Source organism: Ostrinia nubilalis, chromosome 26 (genome assembly GCF_963855985.1).
Source record: "Ostrinia nubilalis chromosome 26, ilOstNubi1.1, whole genome shotgun sequence".
Classification (NCBI taxonomy): domain Eukaryota; kingdom Metazoa; phylum Arthropoda; class Insecta; order Lepidoptera; family Crambidae; genus Ostrinia; species Ostrinia nubilalis.
The window spans coordinates 6,054,416-6,076,854 of record NC_087113.1 but is presented as its reverse complement, the minus strand read 5'-3'; the positions used below and the strand labels follow the sequence as shown (position 1 = coordinate 6,076,854).

The following is a 22,439-nucleotide window of genomic DNA, read 5'->3' as shown; positions in this document are numbered from 1 at the left end:
AATAAGAAAATGAAAAATCTAAAAAAAAACTTATGATGTAAGTACATTACTATAAAAACTACCAACGAAAATTGTTTTGAACGAGATCTAGTAAGTAGTTTTTTTTAATACCTCGTAAATCGTAAACCGCTTATTACCGCGTAATCTTTCATACAAATAACTTAAATTTAAAAAAAATCATAAATCAATGGTACGGAACCCTTCATGCGTGAGTCCGACACGCACTTGGCCGGTTTTTCAAAATAATTTAAATAAGTTAGAAAGAAAGAAAGAAATATAATTTATTGAACACAGTAAGCACAAATTATAAACAATAACAACACGAAACGAATAAAAGAAGTTGGTATTATGTAGTTTGTACTTATTACTATCATATGATACCTTTATAATACTATGAACCTGTTTTGTCTAATAATTGATTAAAGTAAGTAATTAAGAATAACTCATTGTTTTATTCCTAAAACCAACATCTACCAGCTGACGGAGGTAAAACCTAGCATATACTGAATTCGAATGGTAAAAGCTCGAAAAAATCGTCGTATTTTCAGAAATACTTACATTTACCAACTGATGTCGGTAAATCCTAAGACTTACACTTAAATCTTAAGATTAACCATAGTTCGAGCTTTTACAGTAACATATGCAATGATGACTGCAGCGACGTCATAATGCAAACAATTTACATTGCTTATTCGAACGTTGAGTACTGATAGCGCAGTGGATAATGAGCACATATTTTGATTACTTCGTGTGCGTGAATTTCATAAGCGACACTGAGTTTCGAACTCAGCGCATTAGTTGGTATCTCTCTATATCTCTATGGTGACGAGTAATGGCAACGCCCCCGATGATCATGAAATCATTGGGGAGGCCTATGATCAGCAGTGGACATCCTGTGGCTGAAATGATGATGAAAGCCTATCTACAAGTCTTTAAAGAGTTACATTGCTGCCTTAAAATAAGAATAAATAGATCTTTGGAGCTTTTACAAACCTCGGTATCCGTGCCCAGATTTTGCAACTATATGGGTCCCAGAAAACCCACCCTTTTTTAACAGAACAGAACCCCGTTTGCAATTTCATCCCACACTTTCCAATTTTTTTAGTCGTGCACTACCAAAGCCATGAATTTCGTTTATAGTCGCGCTTGTTTAGGAGTCTATTATTAAAAAGCGAATAAATCCATTCGGTCATGTCCGGGCTTTTATAGGACGAAAACAAATAAATGTAAATTCTATGCAACTGGGAATAAGGGGGTTTCAAACATATTATGCGTTATGTGAGGACTTTTACGTGTTCTTTTTATGTAGTGTTAGGCTTACAGCATTTTAAAGGCGTAAATTGTGTCTTGTACTTTACTTATTATATCAAAACTCATAACCAGTCAAAACCACTTTTGACTGATTTTTGTAAAATTGTTTTTTTTGGCTATGATGTACCGTATTCGAAAAGTGCAATTACTACATTTGCGCTGTCCCGAAGGTTCGTTTCGTATTAAAAATTGATATTTGAAACATAGAAACATAAACATAGAAAAAAAACTTGCCGTTCCAAATTTCAGACTGCACAATATTGGTAATTCATTTATGGGGAAATGTTTTAAACTTTTCAATAAATTACCACAAACTGTTGTAGAATTGCCCATTCATAAATTTAAAGCACATATCAAAAGCACCTTAATGAAAAAGGGCTACTATAAAGTTGATGATTATAAAAGATAGAAATGTTTGGAATGTTTAACTACCTAGCTCGCATCAATACTTATGACTATAATTTGTATATGTTAAAGACTGTAAAACCTTGAAAAGGAGGCCGACAATAGTGTCTGAGTTTCTTGCGCTGCTTCTTCTCAGCACTGGCCCGTTTATTGTCCCGAAGCAGTGGTAGGGTTAATATTGGGACGTGTAAAAGCGCTTTTTAAAAGCCTATTTGCAAAAATAAATGAATTTTATGAATTTTATTTTAGAACAAGGACTCTAATGTTATGATCTAAACGTAGTGTAGACAAGCCTCCTGTATCATGAGAAGAATGCGGTCGTTGTGGAAATCCTTGGGGGAGGCAGAGTCCAGCAGTGGACATCTTTAGGTTATACAGTTTATATTTTGTGAATGTAAATGACATCCGTTGTCGGCTTATTACAGCAGGAAAAAAACTGAAGAATAAAATACCCAAAAATAATTTAAGCAAAGAACAGGTGAAAATATTATGAATATCGTGACATTCACAAAGAACTTTCACACCGAAAATAACACCTGGAAAATATCCGTAGTATAATTTCCCAATAAATGTCCAATAAAGGAGAATGCCCAAGTGACTATGGGAGTTGGTATCGCTATCAAATTAATTGTACATTAATCGAATAAAGCTTAATTTATAGTATGCATACAGGACTATTTGGCACAGTTGTTTTTTTTTTATAAAACTCCGGACTTTGAAGTAATTTTGGTTTAAGTGAAATGAATGGTGTCCATTGGCATAGCTACAGGTTTTACCTTAGAATACTTGTTTTATATTTGTGGATAGTTACCCTGCCTAAAAAAAACCCTAGCTACGCCAAAGCTAGCGTTATTTGATAAGGATCAGATATAAACACAAAATAATCTTGCGTGCATACCAATGTTATTTATACCATTTTGCAAGGGGAAAGGGATTTGTGGTTAGCCCTGACTACTTAAGGACAGGAAAAAATCAAATGATACCGCGAGCTAACTACGAACAGCGCCATCTATTGACAACCGTGCGAACTACGTAGTGTCGTTGCTCGGTGATAGGTGTTGCTGATTGCAGCTCATTGTTACAATACTTTTTATTAAAATCGGATTTTATTCCGGAGGTTTTACAATTTCTTACTACTTTCGCAAATCATTACAAATGAAGAAAGGAATTTACGGTGTGGTACCCTCAATGTACAATTAGATTTCGAGCGATACCACTTTTGGGCATTCTCCTTTCCGTACTTTATTTTCCCAAGGAATTCAATAAAATAAAGGACAATGACCAAAAATGTATGGAGTGTGGTCCAAATGTCCACCACTAACGAGACCTATGTAGTAAAATAGTCTACTAAATACTGATTCAATATAACCAAACCGCAATCAAAAATATGCTGTCAGTAAAAAGTTATGACTGAATGAAAAGTCATGTTTTTTATATTTCATCCAAAAAATGTTCTTGATATCATTCTATCCATCGCACATTTAGGATTAATATATGCATGTTATGTCATGTCGCTTAGTGTGCCGTGTTAGATTTTATCGCTAAAAGAAAAAAAATAAGCTCAGAAGAAGGACAACAATATTGGAATTATGGTCGGGTCAGGGTGGTCGCTGCTCCGCCCCTATTGGTTGTAGGGTGATGTTATATAACCTAAAACCATCCTTGATAAATGGGCTATCCATAACAAAAATAATTTTTCAAATCGGACCAGTACTTAGTTCCTTAGATTAGCGCGTAAACTACTACAATTTTTCATACGGTCATAACTTTTTACTGACAGCTTATTTTTTTTTTCGTCCCATACTGAAAGTTAATCTCTATTTAATGGACTATAAGCCAATATAGGTCTCATTAGTGGTGGACTTTTGGACCACTTTTGGTCATTGTCCTTTGTCATGTTTGTCAACAGGTCAAATACGCGCCGAAGGTGAAAATATTCATAAAGAACAAAAAGAACGGAAAAATTCCTGAAGGCAGCGACGTCACTATTGGTAAGATTTGATTTTGTATTTGAAAAGGCACTGTTTAATCAAAGTGCCACTACTTATTTTATTACCATAATAGCGGCCGCCCGCGACTTTGTACGCGTAGATCCCGTTTTACCCCCTTAGGGGTGTAGTTTCGTAAAATCGGTTCTTAGTGAGCACCAGAACCCAGTCTAAGAAATATAGGCAAACAAAATATTATTTTAGCGATAACTGAAAAGCAGTTTTAATTAGTTTTGTTTTTTCAGCATGCAGAGCTGACGCCAACCCATCCAACCTCACCTTCAAGTGGTATCTGAACGACGACGCCATCGTTGGAAATACGACTGAAATTGTAAGTATTAGGGTTCATTAAAATATTCACTTCACAAACATAGCATTATAGTCTATCTAATATAGCTTGATTAGAATGACGGCTGTCAAACGAATGTGACTAGTACTGGGTATGTTTCGTACGGTTCACATAGATGTATCGATAAGTTTTCGAAAAAATGATACAAAAAAATGCACCCAATTTTTCTTCATTATCTTTATTCATAAAAATGACACTTATGATTTAAATTTAAAGACAGTAAAATTTAAAATTAATGTCAAGGGTGTACAACCTAAGTCGTAGTCATTATCATCAGTGTTCTTCAGTGGTTTTTTCCTCTCGCTAGAGGGCGGTGGGCATCTCTTCTAGAGCAACGGTGCTATGAATACCCAAAAAATTACCGGTGATTGATTTCCGATGTTTGATTATTTAAGAATGAAATGTTTTTTGGTTTTTAATAGTGAACATTTAGAAAAACGTATAACTTGACTTAATTATGTTAAAAAATTAGTTAGAAAAATTTTTTGTTAAATATGTTAAAAAATTAGTTTTAATTTAATATGACATTTGTTGATATGTCCCAACACTAACATTTTTGTAACTCGAGATAACCTTGTAGAGACGTCGTTAATACTCTAGTTTGATTTTTATAATTTCGAATTACTACTTATTGGTGTAATTTAACGCTGCATTTACACGAAATTAACATTTTTATTGGAAGCACTGTCGTCGAAAATATTGTTTGTAGGTCAGACGTGATATATTTCTTGTCCGCCAATATTTAGCTCTCATTGATCGCTACTACAAAGTTATGTCGTTACTTTTGATGGCAGCTGTAATTCTAATCAAGCTATATTGGATAGACTATAATTATTTTTTCTTCTTAGGCTAGGTTGCACCATCTTACTCCAACTATAACAAACGTCAAAAATTACCGTTAAAATATGACGAGCCTTAAAATTTTACGGAAAAATTGTTGATAAAAGTTATTTAGTTTCTTGAACTGCTTCTTCGTGGCTGAGACAATATCCGCGAAGAAGTTGTAGAGCTAATTAAAAGAAAACATCTTTTATTGTGGAAAAAATATTTTCGTATGAAAAAAAATCTTACGGATTTTCAAAAATTTTACAGTACCTTTTACTGAAAACAAAACGCAAAAAGACATTTGTACTTAGTTGATTTGGTGTTTTCTATAAAAAAATATGCTTATAATATCAAAATCGTGTGCAGGAGCGCTTAGTCGATGAATTGTGACTTCGATGAACAGTTTTATCGATTAGGCGTTATTCGGCACGATATACGGTCACCTATCTCTACTAGTATTATGTCATCATGCTCATCAAACATGACCTTCAGCACCGACAGCTTACCGATATTTCGACATGTTATGTCCAGCCACCGAAGCGTATGCCTACGCCTGAGTGATATTAATTCAGAAAGGGAAGCCGACTGACCGACGATCGTCAATGTGTTTGCATCCAATATACCTACTGATAGCAATTGATTGGGCTTAGGCCTGACGCAGACTAGCGGAGATAATAATTCCAATTTGTTATTGTATCTCGAAGGGTCCTCTTCGTTTTGGATTTGTATCCCCTAACGCCTTTCAAAAGGAAAGTCTTTACGCTATGACTAATATGACTATCCTTAGGAGAGATACAGATAAAAATAATTACTGACACTTGCATGGAAAATGGTTTTCTTTTTATATAGAAAGTATTATAATGTTAACATACAATGTGTACATAAAAAGTAGCTACTTATAGTGTACAGTTGATATAAGTAATAACAATAATAACAATGTTGGCTCTTTAATAAAAAACTTAATCAGTATTGAGAAAAAGCGAGACATTATTTAGCCTTTGTTGCACCACCTTAACTTTAATGGTAACTATAACTTTAACCGGTGTTTTTGTATGGACTTTGATAATTTTATAGACTTTTAACCTTTTTACGGTTAAAGTTAAGACAATGACAAATTAATTATGTTAAGACAAGATGGTGCAACCCAGCCTAAGAGTTTTCTGTTGAAATGTGACAAGAAGACCATTATAATAATACTTAATCTTAAGTTTGTAGATAGCCTTAACTATTACTATGTGCTATAACATGTGTCTGTCTTTACCTGGGACAGACTTAATTGGAAACATAGGTTTCCTTTACTATGAAATATTCACGAAAGCCAATAGGAAATAATAGTGGTATTCTGATAATTATAATTAGTTCTTATACACTGAAACGAGTTCAATTCAGCCTTGGACAACTAATATTTCGTCGAAATTCGAACTCTACAAATTCAACAACCGATATTTGTTGAAAATAAGAAATGAAAACTATTTCATAGTAGCGAACATAGTATACGTTTTGTATAAACTGTGTAATTTTTTATGTGGTACCACATAAAAAATTACAACAAACAGCTAAAGCCCGTTTTCCCCTATTTTTAAGTGACCCCTATGGTAACACATGACGAATTTTGTTCTCATGGGTCACTTAAAAATTAGGGATTGAAGGTGAAAACGGGCATAAATCTATTTCTTAGCTTTTTTTTGAAAATCATTGATACGACGACATTATTTAATTTAAATGATAAACAGTTCAGATTACTTAAATACTTAATATCGATTTAAAAATGAAAAATTTTCAGTTAGAATTTTAACTAGAAAACCGTTTTCGGCGCAAATATGTTTTCTCATATTACTACAACACATCTTAAGTTCATCTTCATCTAGTAAATTGTAGGCCCATGTAGTGATGCCTTGAATAAATGATGTTATTTTGTTGCCAGAAAATCTACAATATTACAAGAAAATACAGCGACGCCATAGTAAAATGCCAAGTCTTCAACGATGTGGGGAAAACTGAGGAGTCTGAAACGTTAGAAATAACATGTAAGTATGTAGATTTACAGTCGAGATGGACTGACGACCTCATGAAGGTAGGAAGGCGCTGGATGCAGGCCGCTACCAACCGGTCATTATGGAAATCATTGGAGGCCTATGTTCAGCAGTGGACGTCCTATAGCTGAAATGATGATGATGATACATTATTCATTGTTATAGTGCATTATCAAAAATATTTTAGTGTGGTTATACTTTGTATGAAAAATGTTGAAATATTTTTGGAGAATAGGGTATTTGCCACCACCAATCAATTGACGTACTTTTTAAAACTGTCAAAACGAGACTCTTTTTAGATTTTGTATGGCAATACTAGCCATTGATGTCACTATTTTGTCAACTCAATTAAACTACTTTTTTCAATTACAATGCAACCAAAAATCTTAATTAACAGATAATTCAGAATTAATTAAGTTTTTAAGACCAGAATCACTGAAAAAAATGTTTGGTTACTGCTTACACAACAAAAGTGACCTGACCAACGAACACTTTGGTCATACACACCGAATAATTATTCTGTAAGTAGTGAGTTAGACTTAGTTTGGTTATAGTTAACACTTAGTTCGCCAGTCACTTTTTTGTGTAAGCTGTAACCAAACATTCTTTTCTGTCATGAAGTGCCTTTTTAAAAAGTTGTGCTTTAGAATTATTGGGGAGTGGTGGCAAATACCCAATTACTTTAAATACTGTGTATAGGGTATCAGGGTGTAAATGTTGAATTAACAGCTGTTTTTGTCACATAAAACTACTTATTAACATGTCCTCCACGAAACGCCATTGCTGTCCGTTATGGCTCCGAAAGGCACCTTCAAATTGGTTGTCATTCCAAAGTAATTTTAACAGACAAATCAATGGAAATCTATAATGTTCTTAAGATTTTTTACATACTTACGTAAGTACTTTTTCACTTTGGGCGTCCGATTTTTTTAAGATTATTATTAGTCCCGTTAGCCCCTCGTACTAAGCTAAATGTGCTTGTGTCACGAGTGAGATCACCACAAATAGTCGAGCGGCAGCGGGATTCGAACCCGCGTTCCTTGTATCACGAGTCGGCCAGTCCAACCCCTTCATCGTTCGGCTATCGTAGCTTCAATCGCATTTGTAAACAAAATATTGTTGAAACTTTTTTGTAACTTACTTAAGTACTCCTTTTTCCAACAGATGCACCATCATTCCGAAACAGGCCGAGGGACGTGGAAGCAGAAATAGGCACCCCCATCACTCTCAGCTGTGACGTGGATGGACATCCCACTCCTGAGATTAACTGGCTCCATCATGAAGAAGACCAGATGATTGTAAGTACTGTTTTAGCTATCTATAGGATTACCAACATAACCGACATAGCCCGCGGAATTGTCAAACTTAGATGGCAGTGGTTGGGACTATTTCAACCTCCCGTTTCCATTGCTGCAACTCCTGTGTAGCCAGGATCTACAGCTTGACCTTCGATACAAAACCCAACCAGTGAAGGCCAAGTTTGTCCTGGGGGAAAGTTATACTGTCATTGGACCCGCAACGAAATTATTCAGAAGAACATAGGAGGAGTCCGACATTATGGAAGTAGGTGGAACACATAGCTCGTAGAACTGATGGTAGCTCAGGCAGTTCTCATGTAGCGACCGCGGACTGGAAGACATAATGTAGGATAGCCTCCGACTCAGTGGACCTCCGGTCTGGTGAGGGTCGCGGGCACCTGGATGAGCGGTGATTGGAAAACATTGGGGGAGGTCTTTATTCAACAGTGGACGTATTATAGTTGAAACAATGACTGCTTTGGCTTAAAATTTGTTTTGTGACTTAACTAGTTAAAAACATGATATCACTTGATTATGAAGTGGTATAACTAAAATGGCCGACAAATATTACAAAAATAGCAACCCAAAAGTACTGCCCTCCTGTTGTGATTTCCCGTGGGGGAAACATACCAATAAATGTTCTTTATTGCCAGAAATCAATCTTTTATAGTGCACAATTCAATCACACTTTATAAATCATTCATTTAAGTGGAATGTCTTTGTTTCGGTTGGTCAGTCATACAGTCATACTAAGTGTTTGACAGATTTTGCACATAGAATAAACCTAAACAACTGTTTGTGTGTCACCTTTTATCGCTTAAACCACGTGTCTAAGTAAACACTAGATGCAATTTGGTCTAAAGATAGTCTATTGAGACGTCGCGTAGGGAAAAAATAGGAAAGTTTTACGGTTTTCAAAAGGTGCATGCGCGCTATAATCCTTTTCTGTGACAGACTCGAATTCACACAGGTGAAGTCGTGAAAAATTTCAATATTTGCAAAAAAATAGGTGCCTATGTTCAAAAGAAAAAAAAATACGGTTCTCAATGTGAAAGAATTTTTAAAATCCAGTAGTTTCGATGCTTACTCAAAACAAACATTAAAATACAAATCGTTCCTCTATAATATTAGTGTAGATATTTATCGTCAATGGTCCATTTACAACTCCAAACATTAAATAATACAAATTGAGCACTAAATAAGAAACTGACACAAACTTTGTTCTTTTCCCTAAGTTTCATTTAAGGTTAGCTATTATCTATACAGTGTGAGTCACGTTAAAGTGTACATATGAAAATAGATGAAACTAGACCTATTTTTATCGACAAAAAAGAGGTCAATAAATTTTTGAGATTTTTTTTTAATTTTTTATAGAATTTTTTTTCTTCCAATTACTTATTGTAAAGAAAACGTTATAACTTTTAAACTAAGCGGTATATCCTGATAAAATAAAAACAGTAATAATGCTAAATAACAGGCAATACTAAAAAAATACACAAATTACACAAAAAAGGCCAACAAATAATAAAAAATGATACTTTTTGAAAAAAATCTGCTTTTAAATTCGTGTTTTTTTGGTTATTTGATAAATTTCTCCAAAAAATGCCCCTATAACCGGTGGTTTTTACTACTTTGTATTATTCTCTATCGTATTACCTTCGTAAAACCAAAAATCGCATGTCTCTATCCCTATCACAACATTTGCAATGATCGTTTGAACTAAGCCTCTCCGGGCGCGCTATTCAACGCTTCGTTAACAACGAAACTGGAAATGGCTCTAGATTTGTAATTTAGATAAAAACAAGTTAAATTTCAAATAAAAACAAAAGATTTCGAAGTAAAATAAGCATTTTAGTTAAAATTAAAATTTTCTCTACCTGCAGCGGAGAATAATGTTGTGGCAGGCCTTTGTTCAAACACTCATAGCAAATGTTGTGATAGGGATAGAGACATGCGATTTTTGGTTTTACAAAGATAATACGATAGAGAATAATACAAAGTAATAAAAACCACCGGTTATAGGGACATTTTTTGGAGAAATTTATCAAATAACCAAAAAAACACGAATTTAAAAGCAGATTTTTTTCAAAAAGTATATTTTTTTATTATTTGTTGGCATGTTTTGTGTATTTTATGTATTTTTAGGGTTCCGTACCTCAAAAGGAAAAAACGGAACCCTTATAGGATCACTTTGTTGTCCGTCCGTCCGTCTGTCAAGACCCTTTATCTCAAGAACGCGTGAACGTATCAAGCTGAAATTCACATGAAATACTCAGGTCTATTGTCCCTTTAAGCTGTGAAAATATCAAACTTCTAAGTCAAGCCAATCAAAAGATACAGCCGATTATGTCGATATTTTCAACAAATTTTCGACACTCGCAAAGGAATCAAAACCTACAGGATACTTCCCGTAAACTCAGAATCTTGAAATTTGGCATAAAGCATTGTCATATAATGCAAATGTAGGAAAAATTGCGAAAATTACATTTTTTTAGTTATATAATATAATAAAAATATTTTAATAAAATGAAACTTACTACCTTATTTCTCACGAACGAATAAAGGTATCAAATTGAAATTTATACCAAATACCTAGATCTATTGTCCCTTTAAGAAGTAAAAAAATCAAACTTCTAAGTTAACGCGATCAAAAGATACAGCAGTTTATACCGACACCTTAGACGAATTTCCGTCACACGCTAGGGAATCAAAACCTACAAGGTACTTCCTGTGAACTCAGAATCTTGAAATTCGGCACGAAGCAACGTTATATAGTACAGATAAAGGAAAAATTGCGAAAATGATAAATTTGAAGTTATATAAAATTTAAAATATTATTTTTTTGCTTACATGACATAAAATATTTTTTTTAATAATTATAAACTTACTACCTACCCTTTTTCACATGAACGCGTAGAGATATTAAAGTTGAAATTCATATCAAACACTTCTTAAATCTAATTGCCTCTAAACTGTGAGAAATTCTAAATCAACGCAAAAATTCAAAACGCTGAGGTAGGTACCTACCTATAATGCAAATATAGGAAAAATTAATAAATAAAAAATAATCATACCGCATATTTTGAAATTCGCCACTACTCGCAACGGAATCAAGTAAGTAATTTGATTTAATACGTCATAAATTGTAAACCGCTACGTTTGTACGGCGGAACCCTCGGTGTGCGAGCCCGACTCGCACTTGGCCGGTTTTTTTAGTATCGCCTGTTATTTAGCATTATTACTGTTTTTATTTTATCAGGATATACCGCTTAGTTTAAAAGTTATTACGTTTTCTTTACAATAAGTAATTGGAAGAAAAAGAATTCTATAAAAAATTAAAAAAAAATCTCAAAAATTTTTTTACCTCTTTTTTGTCGATAAAAATAGGTCTAGTTTCATCTATTTTCATATGTACACTTTAACGTGACTCACACTGTATATATAAAAGAAAGTCGTGTTAGTTACACCACTTATAACTCAAGAACGGCTGAACCGATTTAGCTGAAAATTGTCAGGGAGGTAGTTTAGAGCCAGGAGAAGGACATAGGATACTTTTTATCCCGGTCGAAATAAAAAAAAGTCTGCTTATTTATTGCCATTAAGGCGGAACAAAGTTCGCCGGGTCAGCTAGTTATGAAATAAAATAAAGTATTCTGATTGACAATCCGATCGACAGATACATTGAAATCTAAATGGAGTTGCGAGCTGAAAATTGAAACAAAAAGTCGAGCGGATACGAGAATATTCCCCGATCAATGTCCGTCGTAAAAACAAATGTATTGCACCTACTATGAAGCCTTTGGCTGTTCTGTACCCAGTTTTACGAATTATTTTTATGTAGGCACAGTCGAGTTTATAAATATACTAGCATTCCGCCCGCGGCTTAGCCCGCGTGGAAATTTTTCTGTCATAGAAAAATATTATCGCGCGCGCGCGTCCTTGCTTCAAAAACCGGGATAAAAACTTTCTCGGGACTCAAACTATCTCTATGCCGAATTTCATCAAAATCGGTTCAGTGGTTTAGGCGTGAAAGCAAGACAGACAGACAGAGGTACTTTTAAAAAAAAATCACACCTGTATAATAAATAATGTCACCATAGCTACTTCGCTCCGTGAAGCGATTGCAAAATTGCATTTGTCACGATTATTACTTTGTCAACGGGGATTGAAGAATGTTCACTAATTTTGTTTTTTAGCTTTCTGTATTCTCTGTTAAAAATAAAAAATACACGTGAAAGAATTATTTCGATACGTCAATTAGTTTCCAAGATATTGAATTTTAAAAGTGCGGGCGGCGGCCGGCCCGCCATTTTATGCGCGTGACGTCATATTACAACGACTGGCTCATATTTGTATGGGTGGAATCTTGCAAGCTGAATTAAGACCCACTTCCAGGCAACCGATTAAGCTGAAATTTCGCAAACACATGTGATTTGGATGACCATGCAATATTATGATGACATGGAGCTGATCTGATGATGGAGCTGGAAGGTGGCCATAGGAACTCTATAATAAAACGACTTAAATGCATCGAGTTTGGGCTCGTTCGTTTTGTATTGATGAGTATTTTAATTCTATATAGTAATCGGGGTCTAATGATGGAGCTGGAAGGTAATTCGCAATAAAACGACACAATCGCATCAAGTTTGGGTTTGGTTCAATTTTAATTTCTGTGATGGGTCTGGGTCTTAATATGTATAATAAGTTTGTATTTACAAAAAAAAAATATTTAAGTATGTTTATATCCGTTTTCTTGTGAGCGGACGCTGTGAATGTACGTCACACGGGGTCACGTGACCGTCGGCGGGACTCAATATTTAAGCGAACTTTGAATGCCTATAAAATCATAACTACTGGGTATTTTTGAATGAAATAAAAACTAATGTATTTGTAAATGTAAAAGCTTAACTGTAACATAGGTTTCAAGTGATTTTGCATACCTAGTAACATTCTCAATTCCGAATCGATATCGAATGCCTTTTCTAAATTGTCCATTCAAATGGCAATGCCAGATTTTGTATGGAAAGTGGCGTCTTTTTTTTTTCGCGCGGCCATCGACCAAACTTTGTTTTTTTATTACAAAATAGTGTAATAAACCAAACTTACTATGGCATGTATACCTCTAAACTCAGTATGAACTGAGTTACGAGCATTAGAAGTTTGATATTTTCATACAAGATTTGCTTTTTGTGCGCAAGTTTTGTAAGAAATTGCAACAAAATATTGCGCTATTTTTTTATTGCGCTGATTCTGCTCCATACTGATGTCTGGAGCTTTTAATGGATGGTATTGTTTGTTTACACATACAATCTCACTATTTTGTTGCAATTTCTTACAAAACTTTGCGCGCAAAAAGCAAATCTAGTATGAAAATCATCAAACTTCTAATGCTCGTAACTCAGTTCAGACTGAGTTTAGAGGTATACATGCCATAGTAAGTTTGGTATATTACACTATTTTGTAATCAAAAAACCAAGTTTGGTCGATGGCCGCGCGAAAAAAAAAGACGCCAATTTCCGGCATTGTCTTTTAACTAATAACTAAATTTTTATTATTTACTGAACGGCTGAACCATTTAAGAACCTAGTAAGGGACATGTTTTCAGATTTTCGTTTTTTATCATAAAGCTACATAATATTAAGGTACCTACCGAATACAAAGACAGAAATTGCGATCAAACAACTAGAAGCCTAAAAGTCAAGGGACTCCAAACCTAGTAACTACACCACAAACCCAATTTGACCATTTTAAAAAACCAGTAAGTAACATAAACCATTTCGAAACCTAGTAAGTGCATGAACATACTAGGTTTTATAATGGTCAATGTGCCTTACTGGGAAATGAAAATTCGTGTCCACCCACCTCCCGACCATAAAAAACCTAGCATCACTGGCAACACACACTGATCAAAGACTTTTGTCTTGAGACACTGCGGTATTTCGGACGTGAGAATATTGCGAAGCTTCCCGAACGCTAGCCAGCCGAGTTGGATTCGACGATTGACCTCTTTCTCGAAGTTAGACCTACCTAACTGGACTGTTTGTGCTAGGTGCCTATACATAATTGTCAACAACTTCGAGAGTAGTGTCTCCAACCTTCAGAGGAGTGGGTACAACACGGGTATTTGACATGATTTTTGTCTTGTCCATGTTCATTTTAAGACCCACTTGTTGAGAGGCTCTACTGAAGCCATCGAGCATTGTGCTTAGATCCTCCACGGTCTCAGCCATGACTACGATATCGTCCGCTAAACGAAGGTGGGTGATATACTCGCCGTTGATATTTATGCCGAATCTGCTCCAGTCCAGAAGCTTGAAAACATTTTCCAGGGCGGTGGTGAATAGTTTCGGACGTAGACATGGCTCAGAAGTGAGATGGGTCTATAGTTTTTAACAAGATTTTGTCGTCTTTTTTGAAGAAGAGTATCACCACACTTCTGTGCCATGCCGTAGGCGTTTTTCCCTCGAGTATGACGGAATCGAACAGCCTCTGAAGATCCTTTTACCGGCGTTCCGCCTGCTTTTAGAAGCTCAGCCGTGATTCCATCATCACCCGGTGCCTTGTTGTTTTTCAGCTGCTTGAGAGCCATTCTAATCTCGTACAGACTGACGTCCGGGATATCTTCGGTGTAGTGTCGGGTCAATCTAGCTCTTGGCTCTCCGGCTAGATTTGTGACAGGTATACTCGTACATACACTCGTGTATAGTTGTCCGTAGAACTTCTCAATCTCTTCCAATAACTCAGGCCCCAACGAGATGTCTCTGCCATCCTCGTTCTTCAGCTTGGTCAGTTGGCTTTGGCCAACAGACAGATCCCTTGCGAACACTAGAGCCTTTGGTACGCTCAATCGCCTCTTTAATACGATCTGTATTAAATTGGCGTAGGTCGTGAGTCAAAGACTTGAAGATCTGTCTGTTAAGATGCCGATACTGAGCAGCATCTTCAGAGGACTGCAGAACCAAGTTCCGTCTCTCTTGCATAAGTTTATTGGTGAGGTCAGAGATCTTTTTGGTTCCTTTTGAACGACGGTTTTAAAGAACTTAGACCCAGTCGTTTGGACAATTTCCACGAACCTGTCATTATATTCGTCCACATTTTCACAGTCTCCTAGGTATTCGAAACGATTTTGCAACTCGAGCTGAAAGGTTTTGGGGTTTTGGAGTTGGATGGGCGCTGGGTGGAGCGTAGACTTCATCAGTCGACGCCTCTCCAGCTTGGGTCTGATATTCAATGTGCCTCTTACCATTCGGTGATCACTTCCTGTTTTGACCGACCTATGGTAAGATTGAAATGGACCCTGACCCCAATAACCATTTTAAAACCTAGTAAGTGCGCTCATACTAGGTTTGGATTATGGTTTTTACGAAGTAAAAAAAAAAAGAAAACCATTTGAGTGTTAGTAAGGGCCATAAAACTTGCTATTTAAAAGTTAATTAATTAATTTATTGTAAAATATAAAGTTAAATTATTAAGCTTCAAAATAAACATCAAAAAGTTTTCAAAAGTTTGAGTATACCAGTATGGTAAACGAAAATGTGTTTTTTCGCGCTCCTGTAAAATTTACTCCGCTGCTCTTACTAGGTTCTTAAATGGTTCAGCCGTGAAGTTTAACCACTTGTAAAAAATTAATGAACGGAATCGAACCCTCTTAAAATCCATAGTCTACGAGATTCAATAGTAGGACCCCTTGAATAAAGAAGCGGGGGTAGTTTGTCCACTGCTGAATTATTTATTTTCAATACGGGCTTTTGTCACAATCGATATGAGGTATTCGAGTGGCTTCACCAAATTGGTACGATTACAACTATTATTTTCGAGTGTGTTATCGATTTATTGTTCCATATTGGTAATCGATTTGAATATTTAGCGAATCTTTTAAATCGATAAATAATAAAAGAGAGATAGGATAAAATTTGAGTAGATTAAATAGGAAAAATATGGTATTCACTTTTTTTTCATGGAACTGTTATAATGTAATCTATGTAGGTACAAACTTACAGACTACAGAACACCGGGATATAAATGTTTCTTGCAAAATCACCCTTATTATAATCTTGTTAAGATCCCTTATAGATTAACGACTATGACAGCCTCATACGGAGCTTAAAAAAGTTTTGCTTTGTACAGATTTTTCTGTTATACCAAATAAATTTTTTTTTTTCTTTCTTTCTTTATAAATAGTTTGGATAGTTGTTGCAATTCACGAAGGCGAGTGAGCTTTACATGTGTGGTGGATCGCTACTGTTCGTTTTTCAAAAGTTTTGATAGACATTACACTATCGTTATGTGCATGTACACGTACACATACAACTAAAGCTCACTCGCCTTCGTGAGTGAAGTACAAGAACTATAATACTTTTTCAGTTGGTTTAAGTAGGTAATAAGTTTTTACAAAAGATGAGCAAATTCATCTGCCAGTTTTGACGAAGTTTAATTTTATTTCATCCCTCCAAAACGCATAAAGACTCCAACGCTCACCTTGAAGTCGGTAATGTAATTAAACCAGAGACAATGACACGTCGACTGGAGAACAAAACGCAAACGAAAATGGCGCGAAACGCTAAAATAATCCCATTTAATTTGCCGTTCGTTTACACGGATTAGGGCGGTAGTGCTGCGGAACCATTGACCTCGTAATATCGATATTTACGCCCGTATTCACAAAAAATACTATAAGGTCTCACAGCGTGGACGCACAGGGTGACACACGAACCAATCGCAGATCTTTATTCAACGCTGTGCGTTCGATTTGCTGCTTCACATAAGCAAGCATCGTTTGTAAATACGGGCATTAGTATACAGGTTATCGCCCAAAATGCCCCATGGAATTCAATACTACTTATAAACATGACGATACTTTCAATACTAAAAGTGCTTTTTTAAAGCCTACTTACAGAAATAAATGAGTTTTACTGAGTTTTTTACTAAGATACAGTTAGGTACTTACATTATTATGCTCACAGTGTCATGCTTATTAGCATGCTTAGAACAAGCGTGCTAGAACCATTCGAAAATTTAGAATGCTTATTATTTATGAGCAATGTTTCGACACACATGCCACTAAAATAACAATTTTATTACTCAACTAGCTTTTGCCCGCGGCTTCACCCGTGTGAAATTTAGTTTGTCACATATTCGTCATAAATTTTAGCCACTTTATGTTATTCTAGGTTATAAACAATAATACTGTAAAGTTTAATCAAAATCCGTTCAGTAGTTTTTACGTGAAAGAGTAACAAACATCCAGACATCCATACAAATTTTAGCATTTATAATATTAGTCAGATAGTGGCACGTTTCCTGCTAGTACTAATTGAACATTTGTGTCTCTGTACCTTTACTATTTAATTCCCTTTAATATCGATAAGACTAGACAACACTAGAGCGGACGCAGGAATGCGATTAGTCGCCCCACTTGTCGAGTGATTAATCCGCTGCATGATTTTAAGAGAGATGTTCATTTGTTCTCCGTCTTCGGCGTTCGAAGTTCAAAATGGAATATTTATTTTTTTCCGATGGGTGATTCTCGTTTGTTTTTCTTTGGCACATTTTTACTTTTACATAATCTGTGACATTGATTTTTATAAATGGTTCGTTTGATTCATTACTTGGTTGACTGAAATGTTGATTATTATTTGTAATTCAATGGATTCGAAGATTATTTTATAGAATAAAATACATGAGATCCTATCTATAAATTCAGCAGTAATATATTTAAAATTATCAGCATGCATAATGGTCGTTAAACAGCTCATTAACGAGATACAGCAGTGTCAGCTATTCTTTGAGTTTGCGTATCATTAAAATAATTTTAGTATCTTGTCTTCAATATAACTTTTGAGCGCGAATAAGATAGGCCTCATTAGAATGATGATCATGATGAATTTAACTTTTATAACGGCTTTTTATTATTTCCACGAATAAACATCAACAATAATTTGAACTTTCATGGTGTTATAGTTTATTGATGTGACCATGAAATCGATTCATTAATTATGTTTCTTTGTTTACAGGCAGTCTTATTACATACAATACGTTTATGTTATAGGTATTAACTTATTTAGACATTAAGTAAAAAGCTTTTTGACATTACAAACAGACACATTAATTACGTTTATAGGTAGCTATCCCCAAAATGGGCTAAGTCCATCAGACGCGATAATCCAGTACGTAAAAGGGTTTACATAACGTCCACTTTCACAATTGTTGTAACTTCAAAGAGTTTTATGAGTAAGTTCTGACAGCTTTGGCAAAAGACAAAAACCTAATGCCGCCATAAAATGATTCGTAAAGGGAAATCTTGATAAGGCCCTAAAGAGAATTAAAAATAGACAACAAAGCAAAGTTCCAGAAGCTTTAGTAATGTTTTAACTTGAAAAGGTAAATGTAGGAATCAAGAACTTGAAAAATAAAAGTTGATTAACTTTAGAAACGTTTACGCAATGAATTCAAACAAAGTTCTAAACTTACATCCGTAATTAGAATTACCCAAGGTTTATGTTTGTGAGTGATTGTCATTTGGCTTCTTGGCGGGAAGCGCCATTTATTTTGTATTTCTCAATTTGTGTTCAGTCGAATATTATGAATCAGAAAATAGTGAAGACTTATTGGCGGGATTTTTTTAGCAGTTTTGTTTCAATGTGAATAATTTTGGATTATTAACCATCCCGTGTTCGTGAACTTGCTTGAGTGTAGTCAAAGAAACAAAATAGTTCAACTTCAAGTTTGCTCAAAAAGTACGCGCTTGGTCTAAGTAAAGTGACACATCTAATGAAAATCTAGGGATAAATGGGAGAATCATTAATTTCATCTTTCTCTATGAGATAAACTAAAGATCTGGCTTAACGTGGACTTTTTAAAAAGAGTGTCTTTTTAAGTATGGATGAATCAAACAAAAAGGATTGCTTCTACTACTCAAATGCAACAACTTACCTACAGCGATAATATCGAAATTCTTAAAAAAATTAACGTCCCTACAGTAATCAGCTGATTAGTGATAAAAAGTATGTTTTTTTTATGATTTGAAGAGAAGGAAAATTATTACATTTTGTACAGTAGAATCAATCCTTTTTGCTTTTCAGACACCCTATATATATATTATCTACACTAATATTATAAAGAGGAAAACTTTGTTTGTTTGTTTGTTTGGTTGTAATGAATAGGCTCAAAAACTACTAGACCGTTTTTAAAAATTCTTTCACCATTCGAAAGCTACATTATCCACGAGTAACATAGGCTAAATTTTATTTTGGAAAAAAATAGGGTTCCGTAAAATATGTAGATAATGTAGCCCACGCGCGCGAAGCCGCGGGCGGAAAGCTAGTAAAACATAATTATTATTTACTTGACACTGGCTATGTGTGAAAACCACATGCCTTATTAGGATAAATATGTTCATAAATCTTTAGAATGAAACCTTTTCTAACCTTAACCTTTCATTGCAGCGCGTCGGCAAGACTCCCAACCTGACCCTAAGCGTAGACACACACACTGCAGGCAGATACGTGTGCAAAGCTAGTATAGAAGGCTTCACGGAGGTGGAGGCGGAGGCGTCTGTGTTTATAAAAGGTAAGTGACCTTAACAGATAATTAAAATTTATTTTGAGCGTTGATAGAGTTGCATCTCAGATTTTTTTTTTGTTTGAACGAAATATTGTTTAATATTTAGTTCAACAAACATAATACACTCAACATCAAATAAACCGCACCTTCCGCGACGCGAACTTTAAAGATTTTCTTCTGACACTTTTGGTACCCCAACAATATTGGTGTTATTTGAAAGCCCAATAAATATCCTTAAAGAAAAATACATTTCATTTCTAAATAAATGATTAACATTATACCATAAATGTGACTTGAAAATAGACCTCACTTTGGGCTCACCTCTGGGATCAATTAGACCAATTTTTATGGTTATAAAACCAAATAAAGATCTCACGTGTGTCACGTGTCCTTTTTAACAGATGGATAGCGATTAATCCCAACTTAACAGTTTTATAGTCATAAAAATGGCTATAGCGTAACTACCTATTTTTTGAAGAAGTGACTCTGGATCCTTGTAAAGACACATTTTTGGGGTAAAAACCTTTCCTTTAATGAAATGAAGTTTAGAACTAGGCTTTCAAATGTTACCAATGTTGGTGGGAAGTGACTGTGGGGATGCATACGTTTGATAAGTGCTTGTCGCGGGAGGTGCGATTTATTTGATGCCGAGTGTAGTTTATTGTACCAAAATGGCTCCTACTCAGGGGACTTTACTGAATATCTGAGCCTGAGAGAAACGTTATCATGTAGACGCGAAGAAAATTCATTACTTGTGAACAAAATGATTGTTGTTTATTAGGTACTACATTAATTTATAGTTATTTGTATCTAAATGACTTTGCAGTAGTGTTACGTCACCATAACATAAAGTAAATTGAATACCGCGTATGATAAAAATGGAAAATTACTATGAACAATAAAGTGTTCTACCATAAATAAATAAACACTTTGTCACTGTCTTTTATCTGACAACTTATGGTGCTTGGGTTATTTTAGAATCATTTATACCTAAGTACTCCATATTAAAACTTAAGGTACTCATAACCGTAGAACCTTTCATACACATTGGATGGCATTGCTATCGATTTAACGTTATCTTTAGTATCGTAGACGTAATAAAAATGTATGTGCTTCAAATAACAAGGTATTGCCTTATTATAACTGTGCTCTTTCGTGTATTGTTTCCTAAACTGCTAAGTATTAAGCAATATTTTAAATTTAAAAAGGTAATAATATTACCTTATCGTCCTTCATTCATGAAAATATTTACGCTAACTTTACAAAATACAGAATTTCGCTTTATCTATAGGTACTAATAATATAAAGAGATAAAGTTTGTGTGTTTGTATATAATTTGTAAAATTGTAAGGGGTAATCTCGGGATCTACTGAACCGATTTTAAAAATTCTTTCACCAATAGAAAGCCACATTATCGCTGAGTGTCTTAGGTTATATAAAAAACCGGAAAATTCCACGCGGGCAAAGCCGCGGGCGGAAAGCTAGTTGCGAATAAATCCAAGTCCTGTACAGCTAATTACTGAGCTTTGAACGCTGGTTTGGTGGTTACAACTCACAAGTAAAGAGCCAGCGGTTGCGGTTCCAACCCCCGCAAGGACACGTGTTTAAATAATGAGAAAGCGTTTGAATACGATCGTATTCAGGGTGAAATGTTGTAATGCCATCTGAAGAGAAAGTAGGTACTCTTAATACTGTAGATTGAAAATTTTACTCAAAGAAAATATTTCTTTATTTTTAAAAAGAAAGAGAACTGCATTCATAGATAACTTGTATAGTTTAGAAATAATCTAGTGAGATCATTAATCGTTTCCACCCTGTATCATCATCATCAGGTCACTTAGTGTCCCCTATAGGAGTGTTCGCTAATTTCATCATCATCATCATCATTTCAGCTATAGAACGTCCACTGCTGAACATAGGCCTCCCCCAATGATTTCCATGTTGATCGATAGCGGCCTGCGTCCAGCGCCTTCCTGCTACCATTATGATGTCGATCCACCTTGTGGGTGGACGTCCCACGCTGTTAATTTACCAGAGACAAATGGAAAATTTGACCTCCACTCTCCAGTTACGTTGTTAGTATTTAAGTATTTAGAAATTCGCTTTGCGTGTGCCAACCGGTGTCAAACTAATGCCCAGGGGAGTCCCATTTGACCCCTGAATAAAACTCTACAATGTCAAAACGGTTTATGACCTATTCTCCAACGACGCAAATCCTACGTGACTACATCCATTTATTTGATTGTTCGCTGAAGATAAAGGTGCTTCTTCATCTGGAGCATTCGTCTGTAATGTATCATTAAAGTCATATCATAATCGTACATTGTAATGTTGCACATTGTAATGCTCGGTACTCCTCTCTCACCAATATTAGTAGAATAGTAGCCGAAGATCGGCTGCGTAAGCCATCTTCGTAGAAACGTAGGTAGAAATCGGTCGGATGAATCATCATCATCAGTAGTGTATGGGAGACTTAGGAGAGTTGTAACAAGGTCAATTTCTCTGAACCTATGACATTTTATCGAACTAGCAACTTCGCGAATTCGTTACTCTTTCGACACTCCACAGTTTGCGTGAAATTGACAGCTCGTTAACTGTCATAGATGTAGGAATTGAAATGCAGTTCTAATTCCCACGTATTGATTTGCCCAAGATAGAAAATAATAAA

At 35.2% G+C, this 22,439-nt stretch overlaps 1 protein-coding gene across 1 annotated transcript in view; it reads left to right on the top strand.

The window, feature by feature from the left end:
• LOC135084484 (irregular chiasm C-roughest protein) overlaps positions 1 to 22,439 on the top strand; it is a 144,373-nt gene that overhangs the window by 84,645 nt on the left and 37,289 nt on the right. The window contains exons 8-12 of the mRNA XM_063979271.1: positions 3,626 to 3,707; positions 3,950 to 4,035; positions 6,803 to 6,905; positions 8,076 to 8,209; positions 19,654 to 19,777. Coding sequence (XP_063835341.1) covers positions 3,626 to 3,707; positions 3,950 to 4,035; positions 6,803 to 6,905; positions 8,076 to 8,209; positions 19,654 to 19,777 — 529 coding nt within the window. The remainder of the gene's footprint in view (positions 1 to 3,625; positions 3,708 to 3,949; positions 4,036 to 6,802; positions 6,906 to 8,075; positions 8,210 to 19,653; positions 19,778 to 22,439) is intronic.